The sequence below is a fragment of the Panthera tigris genome, chromosome B4 (assembly GCF_018350195.1).
Source record: "Panthera tigris isolate Pti1 chromosome B4, P.tigris_Pti1_mat1.1, whole genome shotgun sequence".
NCBI classification, from domain to species: Eukaryota; Metazoa; Chordata; class Mammalia; order Carnivora; family Felidae; genus Panthera; species Panthera tigris.
Window position 1 is genome coordinate 61,805,061 of NC_056666.1, and position 22,729 is coordinate 61,827,789.

General features: G+C 36.5%; 1 protein-coding gene across 7 annotated transcripts in view; it reads right to left on the reverse strand.

Moving 5' to 3' along the window:
- OVCH1 (ovochymase 1) overlaps positions 1-22,729 on the reverse strand; it is an 82,790-nt gene that overhangs the window by 18,592 nt on the left and 41,469 nt on the right. For 6 of the 7 annotated variants that reach the window (XM_042992033.1, XM_042992032.1, XM_042992036.1 and 3 more), the window contains 8 exons: positions 19,768-19,924; positions 19,340-19,441; positions 15,510-15,734; positions 10,433-10,558; positions 9,093-9,228; positions 8,153-8,292; positions 3,865-3,990; positions 988-1,023 (listed from right to left, as the gene is read on the reverse strand). In XM_042992033.1, the coding sequence (XP_042847967.1) occupies positions 988-1,023; positions 3,865-3,990; positions 8,153-8,292; positions 9,093-9,228; positions 10,433-10,558; positions 15,510-15,734; positions 19,340-19,441; positions 19,768-19,924 (1,048 nt within the window). The remainder of the gene's footprint in view (positions 1-987; positions 1,024-3,864; positions 3,991-8,152; positions 8,293-9,092; positions 9,229-10,432; positions 10,559-15,509; positions 15,735-19,339; positions 19,442-19,767; positions 19,925-22,729) is intronic. The other variant, XM_042992034.1, reaches the window with a different exon arrangement.

Consider the following 22,729-nt stretch of genomic DNA (forward strand, 5'->3'; position numbering starts at 1 on the left):
ATCTTATTTAATGTTCACAATCAGGAGAAATAGATTTTATAATCTTTAGTCCACAGATAAGTGATCTATCACTTTGATATGCAATAGATATGTCCTGAGACTTGTAGGACTTCCCCAGATTTGTAACTACCACAGCAATATTTCATTTCCCACACAGCGCAGGAAAAGATAACTTCGACACCACAAAGTGGGAACAGAGAACAAGGAAAGCAGGTTGAGAAGCTGATCTGGGTACTCAGTTAGATTGAATTCCTGAATAAATTATGTGCTCCTAAAGGTCAGCCTCACAGCATGTACAATTCAAGTGCAAACATTTACTAGTTAGGGAAACTCAGGTCGTGTTCAGATAGCTGAAATATAGAAGTTAAGATTCACAAGGGCTAAGGGCCTACACCAAAAAGAGAACTGAAGAAGTCAGTGACGTTTGCGGCCTACTCCAAACGTTATAGGTATCATCCAACCTAAAATTAATGACATCCAAAAACTGATTTACTTCATCAATAATCTTAACATCTTAGTTTCATTCTGCAATGGTCCAGCAAAGAAAAACAGCAAAAATATATATGTAATCCAAAAGACATAAAATATATGGAAAGAATGGCAATGAATGGACTTCAAACAGCTATGAGGATTCCACAGACAAAACAGATGGGTTTCTCACCTATTAATTGAATAAGGTGCTACCTCCTCACCCTCAGTTCCCTAATGTGCCCCAGGTCTCTACTACCCCCAAAATTTGACATAAGGATCACTTCTTGGCCTTTTGGCTAAGATCAAGTGCAAAATTTGACATAAGGAAATTAATACAAATACCATTTTACTATAAAGTGACTAGAATCAGGCCACAAATACCTGAAAGTGTTTGACAAGTCAAAGTACACTTCTTACTAAATTGTGTTTAGTGGCAGTCATTTTCCACTCTATTTTCACAATATCATATAACCAAAGCAAGCCAGCTGGATTCCTTATCTCCTTTTATGGTCTTACCTTGATCATTAACTTTAATTTTTCCTTTCACGGAATCTAGAATAAGAGAATACTCAGCATCAATGCATCCAACTAAATATTTTATATTCCTTTATTCTTCTGAGTATAAAAGTGATACATGAACCTTGCAAAAAATTTCAAAATACAGAGTCCAAAAAAGATAAAAAATCTCTTGTAGTACCATCCAGTAAGTAACCAATACTCATATTTTAACAAATCTGGCAAAGTCCTATGGTATATATACAATATTATAAAAAGTTGTATGCCACTTTACGCCATTAAAACCATTTTCCTCCACTTAATTTATTGTGACTATTTTTCCATACTAAATATTTCACATAAATTTTAATGATTCTATATTTTTGATCCACATAGATGTAACATCATTTGTACCAATGTATTTTAATTTGTAATTTCAAAATATGAAAGATGAGTCAGATCTTTAAAAACTACACACGGGGTATACATTTTGCTGTCATTGAAAAATGTCTACACTAAAGGTTTTCTATGTTTATCTGAACACATAAATTGAATATATGTAATAATGGGCTCCTGAGTTGACACCTACCCATACACTGGTTCTCAGCCAGGAGGATTCCCATTAGTAAATGGATGCATTTCTTACTCATTCACTGGATATGGAGCTACCTCCTTACCCTCTTCTCCCTAACTGGCCCCAGCTGAAATGTCATTTCCTTTACTCAAACAATTGTTGCACACTATTTACTAGGCACGGTTGTAGGTTTTGGAAATAACCACAGTGGGGCATGTTTGGCGGGACTGAGGAACAGCAAGAACGGTGGTATGCTAGTGCAGAGTGAGCATAGGGGAAAATGATAGAAGAAGTGAAGGAGGTGGCTGAGATCCAAATTATATAGCATCTTGTAGACCACTCTAAGGACTTTGAATGAGCTGGGAAAACATTGGAGGATTATAAGCAGAGGAGTAACATGACAATCTGAATTATTCATTTTAAAATAGTCATTCTAGCTGTTATGAGTAAAACAGACTAAACAAAGACTTGTATCAGGATGCTACGGTAGAACTGCTCAGAACTACTTGCTGGAAAGCTCACAGATTAACTATACACAATATGGGATATGAGAAGATAAGTCAAGAACGACCAATATCCTTAGCTCGAACAATTAATTAATAAATGGGAGTTGTCATCCACTGAGATGGGAAATATTGGTGAAGGAAGGAATCTGGAGTCAGGGTAAGAAATTCAGAGTTCAATTTTGGTCACATTAAATTTGAAATGCTTGTTAGATATCCAAGTGGAGAGGGAGGTGATTGGTGATACAGTGCTGGAGGTCAAAAATAAAAAAGAATTTGGCACTACATTTGGGAGTTATTTGTGTACTGATGGTATTGAAATCTAGGAATTGGGTGAGGTCACTAAGGAGTGAGTACAGGTAAAGAAGAAATGAGAGTCCAAGACTGGGTCCAGGGACACCTCTACCTTTAGTGGTAGAGAAAACAAAGAGCAACCAGACAAGAGACGCTGAAGGAGACCAGTGAGGTAAGACAACAGCCAGAGAGTGGTTTCCTTCAGGCCAAGACAAATAGATTCCAAAAGGAAGGTGAGCTTATCTGGGCCAAATGCTGTTGGGGCTGAGAAGGAACTGTTGGATCTGGACGTGGGGATGTCATTAGTAACTTTGGTAAGTCCAATGCCTGTGGAATGGTAACAAAGAAAGCCCTATGGGAATGGATTTAAGAAAAAAAATGAGAGAGCAAAAGAGGAGACAGTAAGTAGAAATAAATTTTATGGCCTTTGTGATAAGAGAACAAACAAACCTTAAGTTTTCCTACAATTCTATTACCATCCTTTACCAAACTAAACAAGATCCCTCCATTGTATATTATTTTTGCATATATTTTTCCTTCAAAACAGTACAGTTCTTTCTTCACTCTATACTGTATGATTATTTGATTACTGACTATCTCCTCCACTAGACTATAAACTCTACTAGGGCAGAGACTGTTACCAGACTAAATTAAATACTTTTAGTAGAAATGTGTCTCCAATTGTATTCCAATTACATTTTTTAATGAGTATAAATTGATTAATCTCTTATTAAAAGTTTATTTATTTTAGAGAGAAAGAGAAGAGGCGGAGGGGCAGAGAGAGAATGGAGACAGAGAGTCCCAAGCAGGCTCCACACTGAGTGTGGAGCCCCACTCAGGGCTCAGTCTCATGAACTGTGAGATCATGACCTGAGCCAAAATCAAGAGTCAGATGCTTAACTGACTCAGCCACCCAGGTGCGCCTAAATTGATTAATCTTAAGGATGGAAGCAATTCTAATAACTTCCAAGTTGCAAATGTTTTCTCCATGATACTCAATTTCTATGATTTGCAATAGTTCTAGATTAATAGTTCTGATTTTTCATAATGTTATCGGTGTCTTCACCTAAACCATGGGAATGTAGGCCAAAGCATATTTTTAAATAATCTGACTGCAACCAATATAAATGAACTATCCACCAAAAAAATGAAAAACAACAAATTGCTCTTGATATTAGCACATTAAGGAAATTAATTTCAAAAGAGAAAAACTTTCTGAAACTTTAATGCTAAGGAAAAAGTTTCCTACTATATTTTTATAATCACCTAAATATCCAGAAAAATAGACAAAATTCTTAGATGCTATAAGAAAAAAAATGATAAATCTGATTGATATTATACTTTATAGAGGTTTAGCTGGAGGCCTCCACAAATTGCAGAAGTCATACTTTAAACACTGTCTTTTCTTCTCCCCCAAAGCTGACTAATAGAGAATTCAATCTGTTTATTTAATGACAGATTTTTCCTAATAAAGCACAAAACAAACAAAAATATATTCATAAACATATATGAAAGCAATAGACTTACCAGGAATATGAAAAGAATATCTCAAAGAAAATTCTTCCAACGCCAAACTGACATTGTATGTGAAAATCAACATCATTAGAGGACCACGAGATTTTAATGAAGGTGAATTTCCTGCACATAATTTTCCTGGCCCGAAATCAAGAAAAAAAACAAAGAAGCATACAAAAACTTACTATTCATCAAAGCAAAGGTTATTGAACAAAGTAGGAGAAAAACAATCCTGTTTTTGAAATTACAAATTTATACTGTATGCACTCCCAAGAATATAAAAATGAGAAAGTTAAGCAGAATAAAACCCAGTTAGAATAGAAAGAAAGATGTTCCAGATTCCTGGAATCTAAGCAGTTCTAAGGAAGGGGTCCTAAACCAAACAAAACACAGGACTCAGTTCTTACAATGTCTGGAAATAACCTAGATAGATCTCTCTCTTTTTTTTTTTTTTTTTTTAAGTTTGTGGGGTTTTTTTTGTTTGTTTTTTAATTTTTAAGTAATCTCTACACCTAATGTGAGGCTCGAACTCACAACCCGGTGATCAAGAGTTGCATGCTCCATTGACTGAGCCAGCCAGGTGCCACTAGGTAGATCTCTTTAAAGTGATATATTATAAAAGAAGATGACGTGGTCTAGCTAAGTCCTCAGGGAACTATATATCTATATCTAGGGAACTATATCTATAGCACAGCTAAATGAGTAAGAGGCAAGATGTAGCAATTAGCATGCTTCCCATGACAAACCATTTCTAACTTTAAGTGATCATACAGTAGTATTTTCTGAAACATTCTAACAAAGGTAGTTTGCTCTAAACACTCAATAGTATCAAAGTTTCAAGTCAACAATTCTAAGAATTAAGCTTTTCACTATTACAGAGAAACTCTGCCCTTTTTAGTAAACAGATGGCCATAGAATCAACTTCATTGTGTCAAGAAACAAAGTAAGAGATTTACTTCAGATTGCATAGTAAATGATATGAGAATATTCACTAACCTTTCTTAACTGTGAAAAGAGGCTAATGGTTAATCAGGGCTTTATGCTCTCAAGATCATGTGGATCCATAGTTTGTCATTTCTTGTAAAATGAACAGAATAAAAATCAAAGCTTTGGAGATTCTGGTTTTAACTTGAAATTCAATCACAGCTGAGTGATCCAAAGATATTGGAGCCTATACATTTATTTTTACAGATTTGAAATTTTTTAATACTGATTTGTTAACATTCCCTACGTTATTTACCTTAAACTTTTCTCAGAGCTGTTGAAAATTTCAAGTTTGTTGCTTTTAAATTTTGTTCCTATTGGGGTAGAGGTTTTAAATTTTATAGGAATTTATTGACAATTTCCTGTTTCTTCCATTGCTTTTATATGAGAAGGTCCTTCTCCATCAATAAATATTTACCCATTTTTTTCTACTCTGTATGGCTTAAGAAAAATGCTTAACTCTTTTCAATCAGCTCTTGTACAAAATTATGAAAAATATAATTTATATTTTCCTCTCTGATTTGTAAAGCCAAATTTCTTATACGTTCCCTTTTGGTCTATTTATTTCTACTCATGTGTGTTTCTGTGTGTATGTACTAGTCTGTTTTAATTATCATTGTTTTAAAGTATGTTTTAATATCTGATAATGTGCCTCATCACAAAAAAAAATCAAAACCTTTGGGGACTCTGGTTTTAACTTGAAATTTAATCAAGACAGTCTCTCAAAACATTTTCAGATAGTCCTATTTATTGTACAGATAAATAGTTATTATCAGTTTCTTCCTCACTCTCTGAAAAAAAAAATTCCTATGGGATTTTTCTGGGAAATATACTATATTTATATATTAATTTAGTGTGAATTAATGTTAATTCTGTCTTCCAGGTTTAGAACATGGTACGTTTCTCCATTCATATCTGTATGTTTGTGTGTATGTGTGTAAAGTTTTATATTTGCACAATAAATCTCACACTTAATTTTAGGGTTATGTCAAAAAAGAAATCAACAAGCCCAAAATGGAGTCATTTATGTGAGGCCATGTCACTAAACTGGGGTTTAATACCTAACCCAATTGCAGTTCAACCTCCCCCAGAAAATGCAGTCTTAACCAGTCAGTCAGGAATATTCTGGTTAGCACCAATAAAGTAATGTGTCATATGGGCCCTCTCCATTCCCCAAAGGAAGAGGAAGTAATCTGTATAAGAGTCTCTTTTCTTTTGCTAACTGTCCTGCTCTTTTTTTTTTGTCTATAAGGCCCTTCCATTTTGTATAGCTCCTCAGAGTATCTCTCTACTTACCAGATGGAATGCTGCCCAAGGCAGGAGTCCCTTAATAAAGACAATTAAGTCTTCACGTTTATTTGGTTGAATTTTCTTTAACAGATATTCTTATAGTTTTTTGTTGCTAATTATAATGATTTTTCCATTCTATCTTCTATTAATTTTACTGGTATGGTTTTAAGGGTATAATCGCTGTATGTTTAATTTATATCTTTTTTTCCTTATGTGACATAGTTCTACATAATACATTTTTCAATATTAAACTATCTTTGCATTCTTAAGATAAATCATATTTGGCTATGTTTAATAGTGAGTAACCTACTGACCTTAAGCACTGAGTTAACCCCCAGAACTTGTATATTTAATTTGCAAAAACTGAAATTTTAGGAAGTAGGAAATAGTACATATATTTTATGAACTTATTCTAAGATAAACAGGTATATAGTTCCATTAACATTCTGAATTATAACTGACATAGCTAATATACTCTCCCCTCTTTTTTATTTCTTTGTTCTTCCAAACTTTGTGTACTCTGACAATGCATTCATGGAGAGGCATTAGTGAAACATCAGTCTAATCTTTTCTTCTAAGCAACACAATTTTAAGAGTAAGAATGAAAACGTATGTTTATAATTCAAAGACAGCAGAAGCTTGCTCTCTTTTATATTGATTAACATGCATTCTTCCATTTAATTCCCAAAACAATCTCATTGGCAGTACAAGTAAAACATCTTATAAGGCAGGAAAGGAAGAAGTGTAGATAATTTCCAAGGATCCCGGGCACAGATTCTGCATTCTCCCCATAATAAGCTGTGGCCTTGTTGGTGCTCAATGGGCTCAGGAACCAGGAACTATCAGTGTTTATTAACATTTCCTCAAGTAGAAATACAAAGATTTTGAATGCACCTACTTCTGGGATGGTAACATAAGTTCAAAGAATAAAAGGACAGTGTATTAGCAATTGGCTGTTTTATCAGTTCTGGCAAGATCCTATCTAGGGAGAGAGGAACACTGGCATCTGGGCCTTTCTTAGGGAGTCAAAGGCCAGCAACATACCACACCTCCTCTTCCTCTCGGCAGTCAGCTGGTTTCATCAGGCATAGGTATGCCTAAGTAAATCGGTGGTAGTGACAGTGGGGGGTAAATTGTAAATTACCTGAAGAGCCAAGGCAGTTATTATTATTCTCTTGTCACAATTCAAGAAACAGAGTCTGAGAAAGCTTTGGGAACGCCCCCCAAATCATTTACTATGAGGTAGAAGTGAGACCTGGATACAGCACTATCAGATTTCCATCTGGACTGCTACATCACATCACATAGGGGAAGGCTGGTCAGCCAACTGAAGTCCCATTTTATTCCCCTTGTCTCTAGTCATCTCTCAGCTGGGTGTGGCTATGTGACAAATCTGGCCAGAGAGGCTTAAATCTGCCACAGGGTTCTTGGAAATGTGTTTGTTTTCTCAATGGTGACACTCCTTCTCTGTGTCCCTTCCTTTTTTCTCTATGTAATGGTGAGAACTGAAATAGCCATTATGGGACCATTAGGGAATGGCCAAGAGAACTGCCCTAACCTTAGTCTTGACAGAGTTGAACTGCTGAATTAGCAGTACATCTACAAAACTCTGGATATTTCTTTCAGAAAAATAAATTTAACTCACTGTAATGAGGTTTCCAGCTACTATCTAATTGATAAACCCACTTAATGCCTTTTCTGGTGGAAATTAGTTGGCCTGATTAATATTACAGTCTTAATTTTCTTGTGTTTCAATTGCCTAAAACTCCTTTATCTATCCATCCCTTATTTTCAGTACTTCTGGGCAAATTTAATCTAGGTATGACCCAGGTAAGCAGCATATAGTTGGGTTTTGTTTTTAACTCCATCTGAGCGTTACCTTAACCTCAATTACAAATCTAAAAAATACTAAGGCTATTTCAATACTACATAATTAACATCATCTGTAAGTCACACTGAATACAAAACAATATGAGAATATTTCATAAAAAATCAAGAACACAGTTCTTCATGGGACATTAGTTACCTATTAATTTTTTGCCTGATCCAAATCCTTCATAAACCCATATATGACCCTGACAGGCCAAGGGTGTCGACTTCATCTGGAAGTTGATAATATCAAGGCGAATGATGTGATCTAAAGGGGCTAATAACTTCCAGTGGCAACTGTGGCACAGATAAAAGAAAGTCAGGAATGATTTCCAAATGAAACATAATGTTATTTACTTTGATAAAAGAAAGTCAGGAATGATTTCCAAACGGCACATACTGTTATTTACTTTGTTCAGAATTTTATGTATCATTGTTACTGACTCGATCTTTGTGCATGGGTGAAAGAAAGATTTTTACTTTAAACTGTAACAATTAAAAAATATTTCTAATATCTAACTTATCAAAAGCGTTAATTAAGTTCACCCATCATGGCAAATGGTTGGTCAATCACTTGTACTCCTCTAAATTCTAATTGGCAATCTGTGAGTTAAGGATCTACTTTTGCCTGAATTTGCCCCAAACTCCCCTAAATCACATAAATTTACTTAGGATTGATATTATACCAATCTTCACTCCTCACATCACACTTTAAATTTATTCTCTTGTTTAATTCAAGGAAAGTTCTCCATTTTGGCAATTTAAGAATCATTTATTGAGTACCTAATATGTTCTAGAAGATTTTATGTACATTATTTCAATCTCCAAAACTCTTTGACAGAGATGTGACTTTCCACTTTACCTAATAAACGATCCCTTCTTTTGAGAAAGTGCACAATTTATCAACAGGGATAATCTTACATTCAGTTTTTGTATAGGGATAATCTTATGTTCAGTTTTTATATGCTGAAGGCCTTAGAGCAGGGATTACTTCAAAGGCTATTCTTCAAGGAGAGGAGGTGGAAAATAATGATTAAGCAAGTGTTGCAGTTTGTCAAGTGGTCATTCCTTCAACATAATAAGCATCCCTTCCTCACCTCATAGTGGTTCTGTGAGAGTATCTTGGGATCTGTATGATTCCTCCTGGTTCAGTCAGAATAACATCCTCATAAGTGGCCACATGTTCTTGGTTTGAACTTTGGAGAAGTTTGGGAGTTTTACTGCCCTTTGGACCTAAATATTTTTTAAAAGGCCATGAAAATAAAATTAATTTTTGAGAGGCTTATTATATACCATTTCAGATCAGTCACTTTTTCTCTCAGTTTTAGAAAAAAGTTAACAGGAAGTGGTTAGCCTCACTGAAAAGTCTCCATCAGAGAGCAGCACTTTTCTTGAAATTATCCTTGGGGTAGACTTAAGTCAATGAAAGATAATGTGGAAAAACTGTAAATAATGCTAGCTCTCTGCACAGTTCCAACTAAAAGCAACATTATTTTTCTTTAATGTTTATTTACTTATTTACTGAGAGGGAGAGAGAGAGAGAGAGAGAGAGAGAGCGCGCGCGCAAGGGAGCATGAGCGGGGGAGGGGCAGAGAGAGAGCAGACATAGGATCTGAAGCAGGCTCCAGGCTCTAAGCTGTCAGCACACTGTCCAACGCAGGGCTCAAGCTCATGAACTGTGAGATCATGCCCTGAGCTGAAGTCGGATGCTCAACCTACTGAGCCACCCAGGCACCCCAAAAGCAACATTCTTAATAAAGTTTTTTAGGAAAACTCTTTCACAGGATATGTACACTCTTCTTTATTCCTTATTGAACTTTTTCCCCAAATCTATCTCTGCAATACTTTTTGGTGCCAATGAGAAAAGGTGCAATACTTTTTGGTGCCAATAGCTTTCAGTCACCTTGTTCTAAAATGCAATCTAATAACTCTGAATTGCATAGCATTTACATTTATATTGCTAGCATTTCATGTTTGTGTAGTTTACCTTAGAAACTCATTCTGACCATTTATTATATTACTATAAAGAAAACTGATACAGAGATAATAAATTATCCAACCAACTAAGAGTTGGTAATCAACTCTAAGTAGATAATCAACCAACTAAGAGTTAGAACCCTAACCTTCTGATCCACAGAAAAGGCCCTCTGTGGCATAAAATCACATCACAGTAAAAAATGTCGTCTTGAAATGAACGTATCTTAGCCACATCCAGAAATCATAATTCTGGATGATTTACAAGTCAATCAAGTTATCCTCTGAGCAGTTTCTCTTTTGAATCTGCACCATTCTCAGATGACTTAAAGAGATTTTTCTTTCAAACACAAACTCCCCACAGAAACACCATCTCTTATGAAACAATATATGCTTTGAAATATTCCTAAAAAGAAAAACACTGATTTTTAACTTTTTAAGTTTATAAAATGACCAAGCCTACCTTGGACTCTAAAGACAATATAACTTATGCCCAAAGCACCTTGCACAAGGGAACGAAATGTCACCCTCACCAGTGGTCCAGAGCTCATGAAAATCATCGGGTAAAGCCCTCTTCCACATAATTCACCTAGTTAAAAAACAAATCTAGTAAAACACAAGAAATAAAATTTTTAGCAGTTTCTCTATTTTAAGAGAAATAGAGGATTTATTCATGAAATATTTGACATGTAACATTGTGTAAATTTAGAGTGTACAACATGGTGATTTGAAACATTTATATATTGTAATATGTCTGCCATTATAGTGATAGTCTCTATCACCTCTCATAATTACCATTTCTTTTTTGTAGTGAAAATAATTAAGATCTAGTCCCTCAGCAAGTTTGATGATTATACTACAAATATTGACTATATTCACTATACTATGCATTGGATCCCCAGGACTTATCTACTAGTTATCAATGAAGTAGGAATTTATTCCACTCAACAAAATGAGGAAACAGGGCTCCAGAACTCAAGTGACTCACCCAGAGTCAGACTGGTATGGTGGGGAGTCAGGATCTAAACCCAGGACCATCAATCCAGTATCCAACATAGTCAGCTAGGTCATACTGCTCCCTTAAAGGACAGTAGGGAGTAAATTACTTCATCTTTAAAATGACACTGATATGCCATGTTTCTTCTAGCAAAGTAATCTGCTTATAAAAATATCTCACTATCAGAGATCCATGATGGAAAACTTTCTACCTGAAAATGTATTCTTTCTCTATAGTTAATCTTCTTTTGATGGCTTTAGTTTGAGAACCTGAGTCTAAGATGTAAGGGAAAATTATAATTCCAGAACAATTCAGAGGGCTGATTAAGGAAGGTGTGGGGACATGTGGGTGGCTCAGTTGGTGAAGCATCCAACTTCAGCTCAGGTCATGATCTCATGGTTCGTGAGTTCGAGCCTGGCATTGGGCTCTTTGCAGTCAGCACATGGAGCCTGCTTCAGAGCCTGTTTTCTCTCTCTCTGCCCCTGTCCCTCTTGCTCTCTGTGTCTCTGTCTCTCTGTCTCTGTAACAAAAAAATAAACATTTTAAAACGGTGTGAAAAGAACCTCGGTTTCTTAGGATCAAACTCATCTATATTAAGAATAGGTCAGTATCATTCTATCATGCTTGTTTAAAAGTCAGACAGACATATTCTGGGTACACTACAGACAACTGTATGGTACCAACATCCCAGATTCTTCTCTTTCTTTCCATTTCATTTTCCCCCTAGCTTGTCTACTTAATACATATTTTATTTTATTATTATGTGTCTACTCCCCATTAGAATATAAGTTTGATAAGGGCAGGGATTTTTGTTTTGTTTTGCTTTTTGTCCATATTTCTCACTACTGAACCTCACTACCAAGAAAAGTCGGTCTCTGGTCCTTGCTAGACTCTATTCACAAGTATTTGTGGAGCAAGAGAGGGAAGAGATTATATCCGAGAAGAAGCAAAGAACAGAAAACATTAGACGGCATAACGGGTTAGGGTAAACGATGTTGAAATACTATTTGAAGAATGATCAAATACTTATTTGTAGCAAGTAGAGATCAATGCAGCTCTGGAATGAGTGAGTTGCTGGCTCCCACAGGGAAAAAGATAGCATTTTACAGTACAGAAGAATACTATCTGGCTTGAATAAGGGGTAATACCTGCTAGCTATCACCCAAAGAGACAGAACTACTCTACAAATTTCAAACTGACAATTTCATATCAAAGAACTGCTAGGTAGGAAAATTATAGGGTTTCCTCAGTTAATCCACAACAAAGACAAGCATGGTTTTCAATAGGTTATAAAGATAAAGGTAAGTTTTCCCAGAAAATGTTTCTTTTTATATAAGAATCCAGTGTATAAGAGATTGCTACAAGTTGGAGACAAAATAACTTTTTCTTAAAGAAAAAGATATAGTATCACTTTATCATATGAGAAAAAAACCCATTTCAGGAGGATTAAAGAAGTTTGTAATTACATTTTTTTTTCTGAACTCAGAATGAACAATGAATGTTCAAAAATAAAAGCTCTGAGGGGTGCCTGGATGGATTAGTTGATTAAGTGTCTGACACTTAGCTCAGGTCTTGATCTCAGGGTCATGAGTTCAAGCACCGCATTGGGCTCCACACTAGGCATGGAGATACTTTAAAAAAAAAAAGGGGTGCCTGGGTGGTTCAGTCAGTTAAGCATCCCACTCTTGATTTCTGCTCAAGTCATGATCTCACGGTTCGTGAATTGGAGCCCCATGTCCGGCTCAGTGCAGAGTGTGGAGACTGCTTGGGATTCTCTATCTCCCTCACTCTCTGCCCCTCCCCCACATGTGCACACACTCTCCCTCTCTCCCAAAATAAATAAACATTTAAAAATAAATAAATAAATAAGTAAATAAATAAATAAATAAATAAATGAAAGCTATGTGGTAAATCAAAGATCAAAGGTATATACAGATGGATTTAAACAAATAAACTTTAAAAATTTTTTATGTTTATTTATTTTGAGAGAGAGAGGGAGAGAGAGAGAGAGAAGAGGAGGGTCAGAGACAGAGGGAGACACAGAATCCAAAGCAGGCTCCAGGCTCTAAGGTGTCAGCACAGAGCCTAATGCAGGGCTCAAAGTCATGAGCTATGAGATCATGACCTGAGCCAAAGTCGGACGTTCAACTGAGACACCCAAGCGCCCACATACACAAATAAATTTTTAAATGTTTACATCAACATAGAGTAAAAATTAAAGACAAATGGCAATCTTAGGAATAAGTACTTGCAACTTACGACAAAAGGAAAAATGTCTCTATGTATAATAGTGTTCATAAACCAATAAAAAGAATAATCCTCAAAAATAGATGGTAATAAGTAAAAAACGCAAATAACTAACATATGAAAATAAAACTCCATTAATGATAAGAAAATGGTAAAAACGCCTACTAAATTATCACATGAGTTATACATATGCACGGTGAAAGATACTCCCATGTATTGCTAAAGGCAGTGAACACTGATTTAGCCTTTCTGAAGAGCAATTCAGCAGTATACACTTGTGCTGAGTCTTGAGGCATGACACTAATTTAGGATGATACAGAAGGGGACAAAATAGCAAGATCTTTGTTTTCCTGGAGCTTTTATTTTAGCCAGGTAAATAAAGAAGATGATTTCAGAGATCATGGCTACAAATGAAATAATTGGCATAATAGAACTATGGAAAATGACTATGGAAGGGAGTGAACGGTGCTACTCTAGATGAGAAGTCCTCTTTGAGGAGGTGACATATCATCCATTCCTTCACTCATTCATTCCCTGTCTTCTTTCTCACATACTATTCGAGGCACTGGAGATTCCTCAAGTGAGACAAAAGTTTTAGTCTTCAGAAAGCCCTCATTCAATAGAGAAAACACAAACCACAAACATGAAAAATAAATCATAGTTAGAAGACAGTAAATGCTAAAGAAGAGTTGAGGAGGGTACTAAGAGGTACTGGGGTAGGAGGTGATGCAATTGACAGCAATTAAGGGAGGACTCATTAAGAAGGTGACATTCTAGTCAAGACTTGAGGGGAGACACAGGATGAGGAGTTCTCTAAACTGCTAGGAGAAGTAGCTGGTCAAGGGCCCTGGGGCGAGAATGGGCGTACTTCATCATGTAAGCTGGGGAGCAGGAGGTAAGGCTGTGGTAAGGATTTTGGATTTCATCCTAGCTACAAGGAGACCTTGAGCCTTTTTTTTTAAGCTTTTTTTTTTAAGTTTATTTATTTATTTTGAGCAAGAGAGACAAAGACAGAGAGGGAGAGAGAGAAAATCCCAAGCAGGCTCCACACTGACAGTGCAGAGCCTGATGCAGGGCTCAAACTCACAAACCATGAGATCATGACCTGAGCCAAAATCAAAAGTCAGAGGATTAACCTACTGAGCCACCCAGGCACCCCAACCTTGAGCTGTTTTAATCAAGGCAGATGGGGAAGGCAATCTGATCACAGGAGAGAAATATACAAAGTGGATAGGCCAGTTAATAGCTTTTTCCACAGTCTAAATGAGATAGTATTTATGAAGATTCCTTAATAAATGTTTGTGCCCTCTATGTCAATGATTTAATCTAGGAGTCTATCTCAAGAACACAGTCTCACCCTCAGAGCAGTTTTCTTGGCCTCCCCATACTCCTGCATCCAGTGCAGGCATGTGTGAGTACCATACCTACTCACAACAGCATACACTTATTTTCTTCCCAGTCTTCCCCATCAACCAAATTACTTCCAGAACCTTCCCATCTCCCTCTTGACTAAGAGCCAAAGAGCCTACCACACCTACACAAACAAGAGGTAGCAACTTTGTTCTGTTGAGCAAAACAGGTTTGCCTATACATGAAATGCAATGACAGCTGATGTGTTATTAGCAAATATTTTTAATTCTGCCAGATTAGGGGCATCTGGGTGGCTCAGTTGGTTGGGAGTCCAAATCTTGATTCTGGGTTAGGTCATGATCTTACAGTCTGTGGGATCGAGCCCCATGTCGGGCTCTGTGCTGAGTGCGGAGCCTGCTTAAGGCGTTTTCTCTCTCTCTCTCTCTCTCTCTCTCTCTCTCTCTCTCTCTCTCTCTCTCTCTCTCTCCTTCTGCTCCTCCTCCCCCTCATGTTCTCTCTCTCAAAATAAATAAATCAACATTAAAAATAAAGAAAGGGCTTTAATATATTTTGCTTTATTTTGACATCTAACACCTACCCCATCTGATTTTTAACCATCTTAACTCTTCCTCCATCATATACATTTCTGGAATTCTTGCATGGTTCTGGTATATTTGAAGAAGTTGAGCTCTTTTTTTTTTTTCTTGTTGAATGCACACACATGCACATACTCACACTCAACCCCTAGTACACCTGTTTTGTGAAGTCAAGTTTTGACTTTTATAACAATATGAATAATACTATGTGTGCCTGAAAAAAAAGGCATGCCTATTACAAATATCATCAACATTTTGGTGGTATTGTTACCCAAGCCAAGCTCTCTTGATTGTAAGCTGCCTATATAGAAAAGGCTCCAGCACAAAGTTTAAATGCTAGTAAGGATTACCTGACACCCTTCTCTCACTGTGGCTTTCTTCATAAATAGTCATAACTGAATCTGGACACATTGGAGACCCAGGGAGTGACAGATATTCAACCGTCATTTTTGCCATACTGCTTGGTGAAATTCTGAGCACCCAGGAACATTCCAGTTTTCCTCTATAATCCAGTGGATATCTTGGAGTTGAAAAAAAGCCTCTGGGCTCTTCTAGCTCCACTTCAGAATAACAACCTACAATTCAGAGCACACAGACACCAGGGACCAACATAAACAAAGCAAAGTGAGGTTTTATCACAAACAAAAAATGTAGGCTTGCAAGAAGAAAATTAAAACTTTATTACTCTGTTCCATGTCCTTGGATAAAAATTATCATCCCATTTAATGTGTTCTATTTTCTTGAAATGAGATTGTAGGAGTAGAATTCAAATCATTACTATTCAAAATTTCTTTTCACTGAATCTTTTAAATGCCTTAGAAGATGCACAATGGATATGCACTCTCTACTTCTACCAAGTTTTCATTTTTTTCTTTGAGATGCAACTGAAGGTCTGTTCCTAAAGCTTCACTAATTTCACTCAGCATTATTCTCTTCTTTTTTACATTTTTAAATGTTTATTTGAGAGAGAGACAGATAGAGAATGTGAGCAGGGGAGGGGCAGAGAGAGAGAGGGAGACACTGAATCTGAAGCAGGCTCCAAACTCAGAACCCAACGCGGGACTCAAACTCATTAACTGTGAGATCATGACCTGAGATGAAGTTGGCCACTTAACCAACTGAGCCATCCAGGCATCCCCTCACTAGGCATTAATCTTGCTAGGACAAATGATTACATTCATAGAATTTGTGACTGAGATTAAAAAAAAAAAAAAAAGGAGGATTAGCTGACTACATCTGAATGTCTCTCACTTCTTCAATTTGCTCTGAAGTCGAAGGGCACCTTTGGATCTCCAGGGATACACTTGGCCCCTGATGCTGCAATCGGCTGCTGCTTCTTCAGGTTACACCCTTGACTTTTCCTTTTTCCCCCTTGTCTATTCCCTTGACAAAAATCCTCTGAGCAACTACAAACTGAAATACTCTGTATTCAAATAAACACATTTTAATGTATGAATATTAATTAGTACATGCATTATTATATATGCTTTTCCCTAGAGAAATTAACCTAACTGAGGTGATATACATAAATATACTTTTATGAATAGTAGGAATGAAGAATGACAGAAATTCAAGAAGGGAAATGAAATGCTATAAGAATTCAAGATTCTATTCAATTGCCTAGTCCTCTGTTATTTCTTTGCAAATTCTCCTTTTCATTTATATGGCTACTATGATATAATTTAGATATTTATAGATCTACTCTGATTTAAGAGTAACCTAACTGATTTCCTGGTCTCTAATCTTTTCCCCATCATGCCCTCAAATCCAAGATAGTGTATGAAACAAAAGAATTAAGTTCTTTCCTTTCTCAAAGCAACTAAAATTTTACAGCTTGCACTGTCTTTCAGAGTCTGGCCCCAACATGTCTTTCAATCATTTTTCTTGTCCCCATGAATCCTCTATGACAAATATGCCTGGAAAAGGAATCAAATCATATAATGTCATGAATTCCCAATCAGTCACTTCTTTTTATAAATGGGCTAACAATTCCCTTGTGTAAAAAGCAAGTGGTGGGAGTGGGTGATGTTAAAGATAGGATAGTCCAAACATTTGTCTCATAGAATACTCACAGAATTAAAACAAAACAGTAACTTGCCATATGTAAAACTTCCAATAACATGCATATGTATTTCTGAATATCTACAAATGGGAAACATCTTTGCTACATTTTAACATATTGTTTTTTTTTTTAAGATTTTAATTTTAAGTAATCTCTACATCCATTGTGGGGCTCAAGCTCATAGCACTGAGATCAAGAGTTGTGTGCTCTACCAACTAAGCCGGCCAAGCGCCCCAACAATGTTCACTTTCTAATAGCCTATGTGGAACAGTTCAACAAATACATTGGTTGGTCACTATGGCCACCACTTGTTGACTGTTAAAATTCATCATGCCATCTCTATTCTAAGTGCTTGGCATGTGTTCACTTAGGCACTGATTAACACTGCTCATTTAACTCAAACCATCGAAATCATTAGGTTTTAGGATCTTGGGCCTAAGTCTGCTCTCCATCTCAACCCCAATTCCAGATTGACTTTTAATCTACATAGGACTCTGATCCTCGTCTTGTCAGACTGTACCACCCACAGCTGGTTACTCCGCCTTACTCCTAGAAGATTTTAGCAGCCATTTTCTCCACCGCTATTCCTGCCATAAATCTTGCTGAGTTCACTAGCCATACTGATGATGAGTCGAGCACTGAAGCTTCTCAATTTTTCAACTTCTTCCAATGATCTTGTTCTCCACCCAACCTCAGCTATACACCCCAGTGGTCAGCCCCTAGAGACCCAGTCCCCAGCAATAATTCCAAGCCTTCTCTAATCTCGATTTCAAGCACTGCTTTCTCCATCCACAACCTTCTATCTTCTCAGCAACTTCCAGCACTCCTTCCATCTTTTGAGACTTGCAATTCATCTACCCAACCACCTTTTCTTTGTCCCTATTTCATCTCTCACCCTCATTCACTCTTTTCCTAGTATAAATTCCAACAATATATCATTTTAATCCCTTCCTCCTACATGCGTTCAATTCCCTGATACACTTGCATACCCACATATACACTTGGGAAAATCTGCTCTGAATTGAGTCTACTCTCTACCTGTTCTGCACCTATGTGCTAACCCTCTGTGTCTCTGGAAGAAAACATACAATTGAGCTAACTGGCCAGTTTCCCCTAAATTCATGATTGTTAATCTCAGAAGCTTTTATGTTTCCTAGCAATCCTACTACATTCTCCTAGTCCATGTACTTTGTCACTTTTTTAGAGAACTATTTTCATACTTCCCCTTTTTTCCCCTGAAAACCCCTCAAACCATCTTCCATAACCCTGTTTTGTCTTCTAAGAACATAGAAGCAATTAGAAAACTGCCAGAAGCTCCTGTCCTGCCACATGTACCCACACACCAGCGTGAGTATTCTGCCTTCCATTCAGCAGCTATGGGTGAACTACACTTTACTCCTGAGGCCAACCTCCCCTGCTGAGCACCACATCTCATCTCCTTTCTCCTCCTAAAGTCATCACTCCAGCTATCCCTCCCTCTCTTGTATCCTTTTCAGTCTTCTCCACCTCTTCCTAGTTCTCTACTGGGGTTGATTCCATGTTGGGTGGATGGAGGCAGAGATGGGTGAGAAAGAAGAGACTGTGACTACCTGGAAACCAAGGATGATGGTATCACAGAACTTTCATCTCCCTACAACTCTATTACAGACTCCTAATTCTCCAGCTGCAGTTTGATTTTAACTAAAAATATAAATCCCATTAGCAAACAGACACTGACAACTGTGGGAAAATTAAGAGTGACTGACACTGATGCCGGCTGTGGTTATCTCATATCCAGAGTCTTCACCTAGCAAGATACCTGAAAATCTAAGGACCTTTGTTTATGTAGAAATAAATAGATCAGAGGTCAGAATACTTCTTTGCATGTCTCCAAAATTCAAGCACTCGTTCACAGCCACAAGATCTTTTTTTTTAACCTGCAACAGCTGTTATCTGTGGGGTAGAAAAGAAACCCAGACGGTCACAGTAACAACACGCCTCTCATTCAGCTTAAACTACCATGCAGAATGAAAACACAGGGCTTATCCTGTTCCAAAGAAAATTAGTAAACCCAGACATGCAATATTTTTTGCTAAATTCTTACTAGCTGCATAATAGGCTAAGATAAACATCTATCACCTGGTCCAGACTCATTGTCTATTGAAGGTGTGGGTGGTGGCAACTGTTGTCTTGTTAGGGTTTTTCTTTCATTATTTATCTGAAGTGAAGCAGGACCTGTACCTGGAGAGAACATGTTAAAAAGAAATAAATATGAAAGCCTGGAAACAAAATATACCTATGGTAAAATAGCTTCTGTCAAAAGAGAAATGCAAACCTAGGATTAAAGCTGCCTCAGGAAAAGTCACTTTTACTATCACTCTGCCCAAGGAGAATGTATTCACACAGAATTTTAATGTGCATTTTACATGTTTTAGAACTAAAATAAATGAAATACCACTTTTTGGTTTTTTTTCTTTCATCACACTGATTTCTACCACACTCATCCTTCTCGCAAACCCACTCTAAAGAAAGAGGAAATATTTCCATAATAGCTGAAAAATATTTACCTTTGATTTTGGATTGGATCCAGTCCAAGAAGACACTCACCCTGGCAAATACATCTGGTTTCCTTGTTTGGGCACAGCCAGCTCCCCAGCTGACAATACCATACAGGACAAAGGGACCTTTTTCATGTCGACATACTAATGGCCCACCAGAGTCTCCCTGAAACACCAAGAAAATGTGTTGTAGAAAACTGCTTTAATCAGAGTTCCTGCATTCAATTTTGGAACCGAAATAGCCAATAATTTATTGCTAACACATTTCTTTAATTTAAAAATATTAATACTTTGTCAATTTGTATACCTTAGAGTACTTAAACTCAAAATCACAAATGAGAGAGGAGATATTACAACTGATACCACAGAAATAGAAAAAATTACTATGAATAGCTATACACCAAGAAATTGGATTACCTGGAACAAGTAGATTAATTCCTACAAACATACAAACTACGAAGACCAAATCATGAGGAATTAGAAAAATCAGAATAGAACAATATGAGCAAGGAGATTGAATCACTAATCAAAAACATTCCAACAAAAGTAAAGCTCAGGACCAGATGACTTCAGTGGTGAATCTACTAAACATTTAAAGAAGAATTAACTTCAAGAGTGCCTGGGTGGCTCAGTTGGTTAAGTGTCTGACTTGGTATTTGGCTCAGGTCATGATCCCATGGTTTCATGAGGTCTGGCCTCATGTCAAGCTCTGTACTGCAGCGCAGAGCCTCCTTGGGATTCTCTCTTACTCTCTGCCCCTCCCATACTCGCACTGTCTCTGTCTCTCTCAAAATAAATAAACTTTTAAAAAAGAACAATTAACTTCAATCCTCAAACTCTTCCCAAAAACTGAAGAGGAGGGAACACTCTAAAACTCATTTCATGTGGTTAGAATTACCCTGATACCAATCCCAGATAAGGACATTACAAGAGAAGAAAACTAAAGGTCAATATCCCTGATGAACGTAAAAGCAAAAATCCTCAATAAAATACTAGCAAACTGAATTCCACAGCATATTAAAAGACTCATACACCATGATCAAATGGGATTTATTCCAGTGATGCAAGGATAGTTCAACATACACAAATCCATGACTATGATACACCACATTGAATAAAAGTTTGAAAATCATATTACTATCCCAATAGTACAGACAATGTATTTGACAAAATGCAACATCCTTTCATGCTAAAAACCCTCAACGAATTAGGTATAGATAGAGCATATCTCAACATAATAAAGGTCGTATATAACAAAGCCATAGCTAACCTCACACTTGATAATGAGAGGTTGGAAGCTTTTCCTGTAAGATCAGAAACAAAACAAGGGTGCCTACTCTCACCATTCCTATTCTATATAGTATTGGAAGTCCTAGGTGGGGCATACAGGCAAGAAAAATAAATAAAAGGAAGGAAGGAGTAAATCAGGAACGAAGAAGTAACATGGTCTTTATTTGCAGATGATATGGCCTAAGGAAATCCTAAAGACTCCATCAAAAAACTGTTAGAACTAAAAACATACAAACAAAGCTGTTAGCACTAATCAATAAATATAGTGAAGTTTCAGGATACAAAGCAAACATACAGAAATTGTTGCGTCACTACACAGTAATAACATATGAAAAAGAAATGAACAGGGGATTAAGGAAGACAATTGTTGTTATGAGCATAGGGTGTTGTAAGTGTTGAATCACTAAATTCTACACTTCAAACCAATACCCCATTGTATGTTAAAAGTAACTAGAATTTAAATTAAAACTTGAAAAAAAAAGAAATAAAACAGTAAAGGAAACAATCCTGCATACAAAAGCATCACAAAATACAATACTTAGGAATAAATGTAACCAAAAAGGTCAAAGATCTCTACACTGAAGACTGTAAGACTTTGATGAAAGAAACTGATAAAGACACAAATGGAAAACATATTCCCATGTTCACAATTAGAAAAATTAATATTGTGTCCATACTAAACAAAGCCATCTATAGATTCAATACAGTCCTTTTCAAAATTTCAATGACATTTTTCACAGAAATAGAAAAAATAATCCTAAAATTCATATGGTCCACCAAAGACCCTAAATAGCCAAAGCAATCCTAAGAAAGAACAAAGCTGGAGGCATCACACTTCCTGATTTCAAAAATAAGTTACAAATCTATAGTAGTCAGCATACTATAGTACTGGCATAAAAACAGACACATAGACAAATGGGATAGACTCATGAGCCCAGAAAAACCCTCACATATCCAGTCAACTAATATTTTCCAAAGGAGCAAAGAATACTCCCTGAGGAAAGGATAATCTCTTCAACAAATGATGTTGGGAAAACTGGACAGCCATAAGCAGAAAAATAAGCCTATTGTACACCACTCACAAAAAATTAACTTGAAATGGACTAAAGACTGAAACATAAAGCTACAAATCATAGAACCTGTAGAAGAAAACATAGGGTAAAATGTCCTTGATATTGGTCTTGGCAACAATTTTTAATTTTTTTTTGGGGGGGGGGATATGAAACCAAAAGCACAAGCAGCAAAAGCAAGAATCAATTAAGTGGACCTACATAAAACTAAAATGCTTCTAAACATCAGAAGAAACAATCAACAAAAATGAAAAGGCAACCTATGAGATGGCAAAAAATATTTGCAAACCATGTATCTGATAAAGGGTTAATATCTAAAATATATAAAGAACTCATACAAATTGATAACAAAAACCATGCCAACTAAAAAAAAATGGGCAGAGGATCTGAACAGGCATTTTTCCAAAGAAGATGTACAGAGGAGCAATAGGTACATGAAAAGATGCCCAGCATCACTGATCATCAGGGAAATGCAAATCAAAACTACAATGAGATATCACCTCACACTTGTTAGAATAGCTATCATCAAAAAGATAAGGCAAAAAATGTTGGCCAGGATGCGGAGAAAGAGAACCCTTTTGCACTGTTGGTAGGAATGTAAATTGGTATAT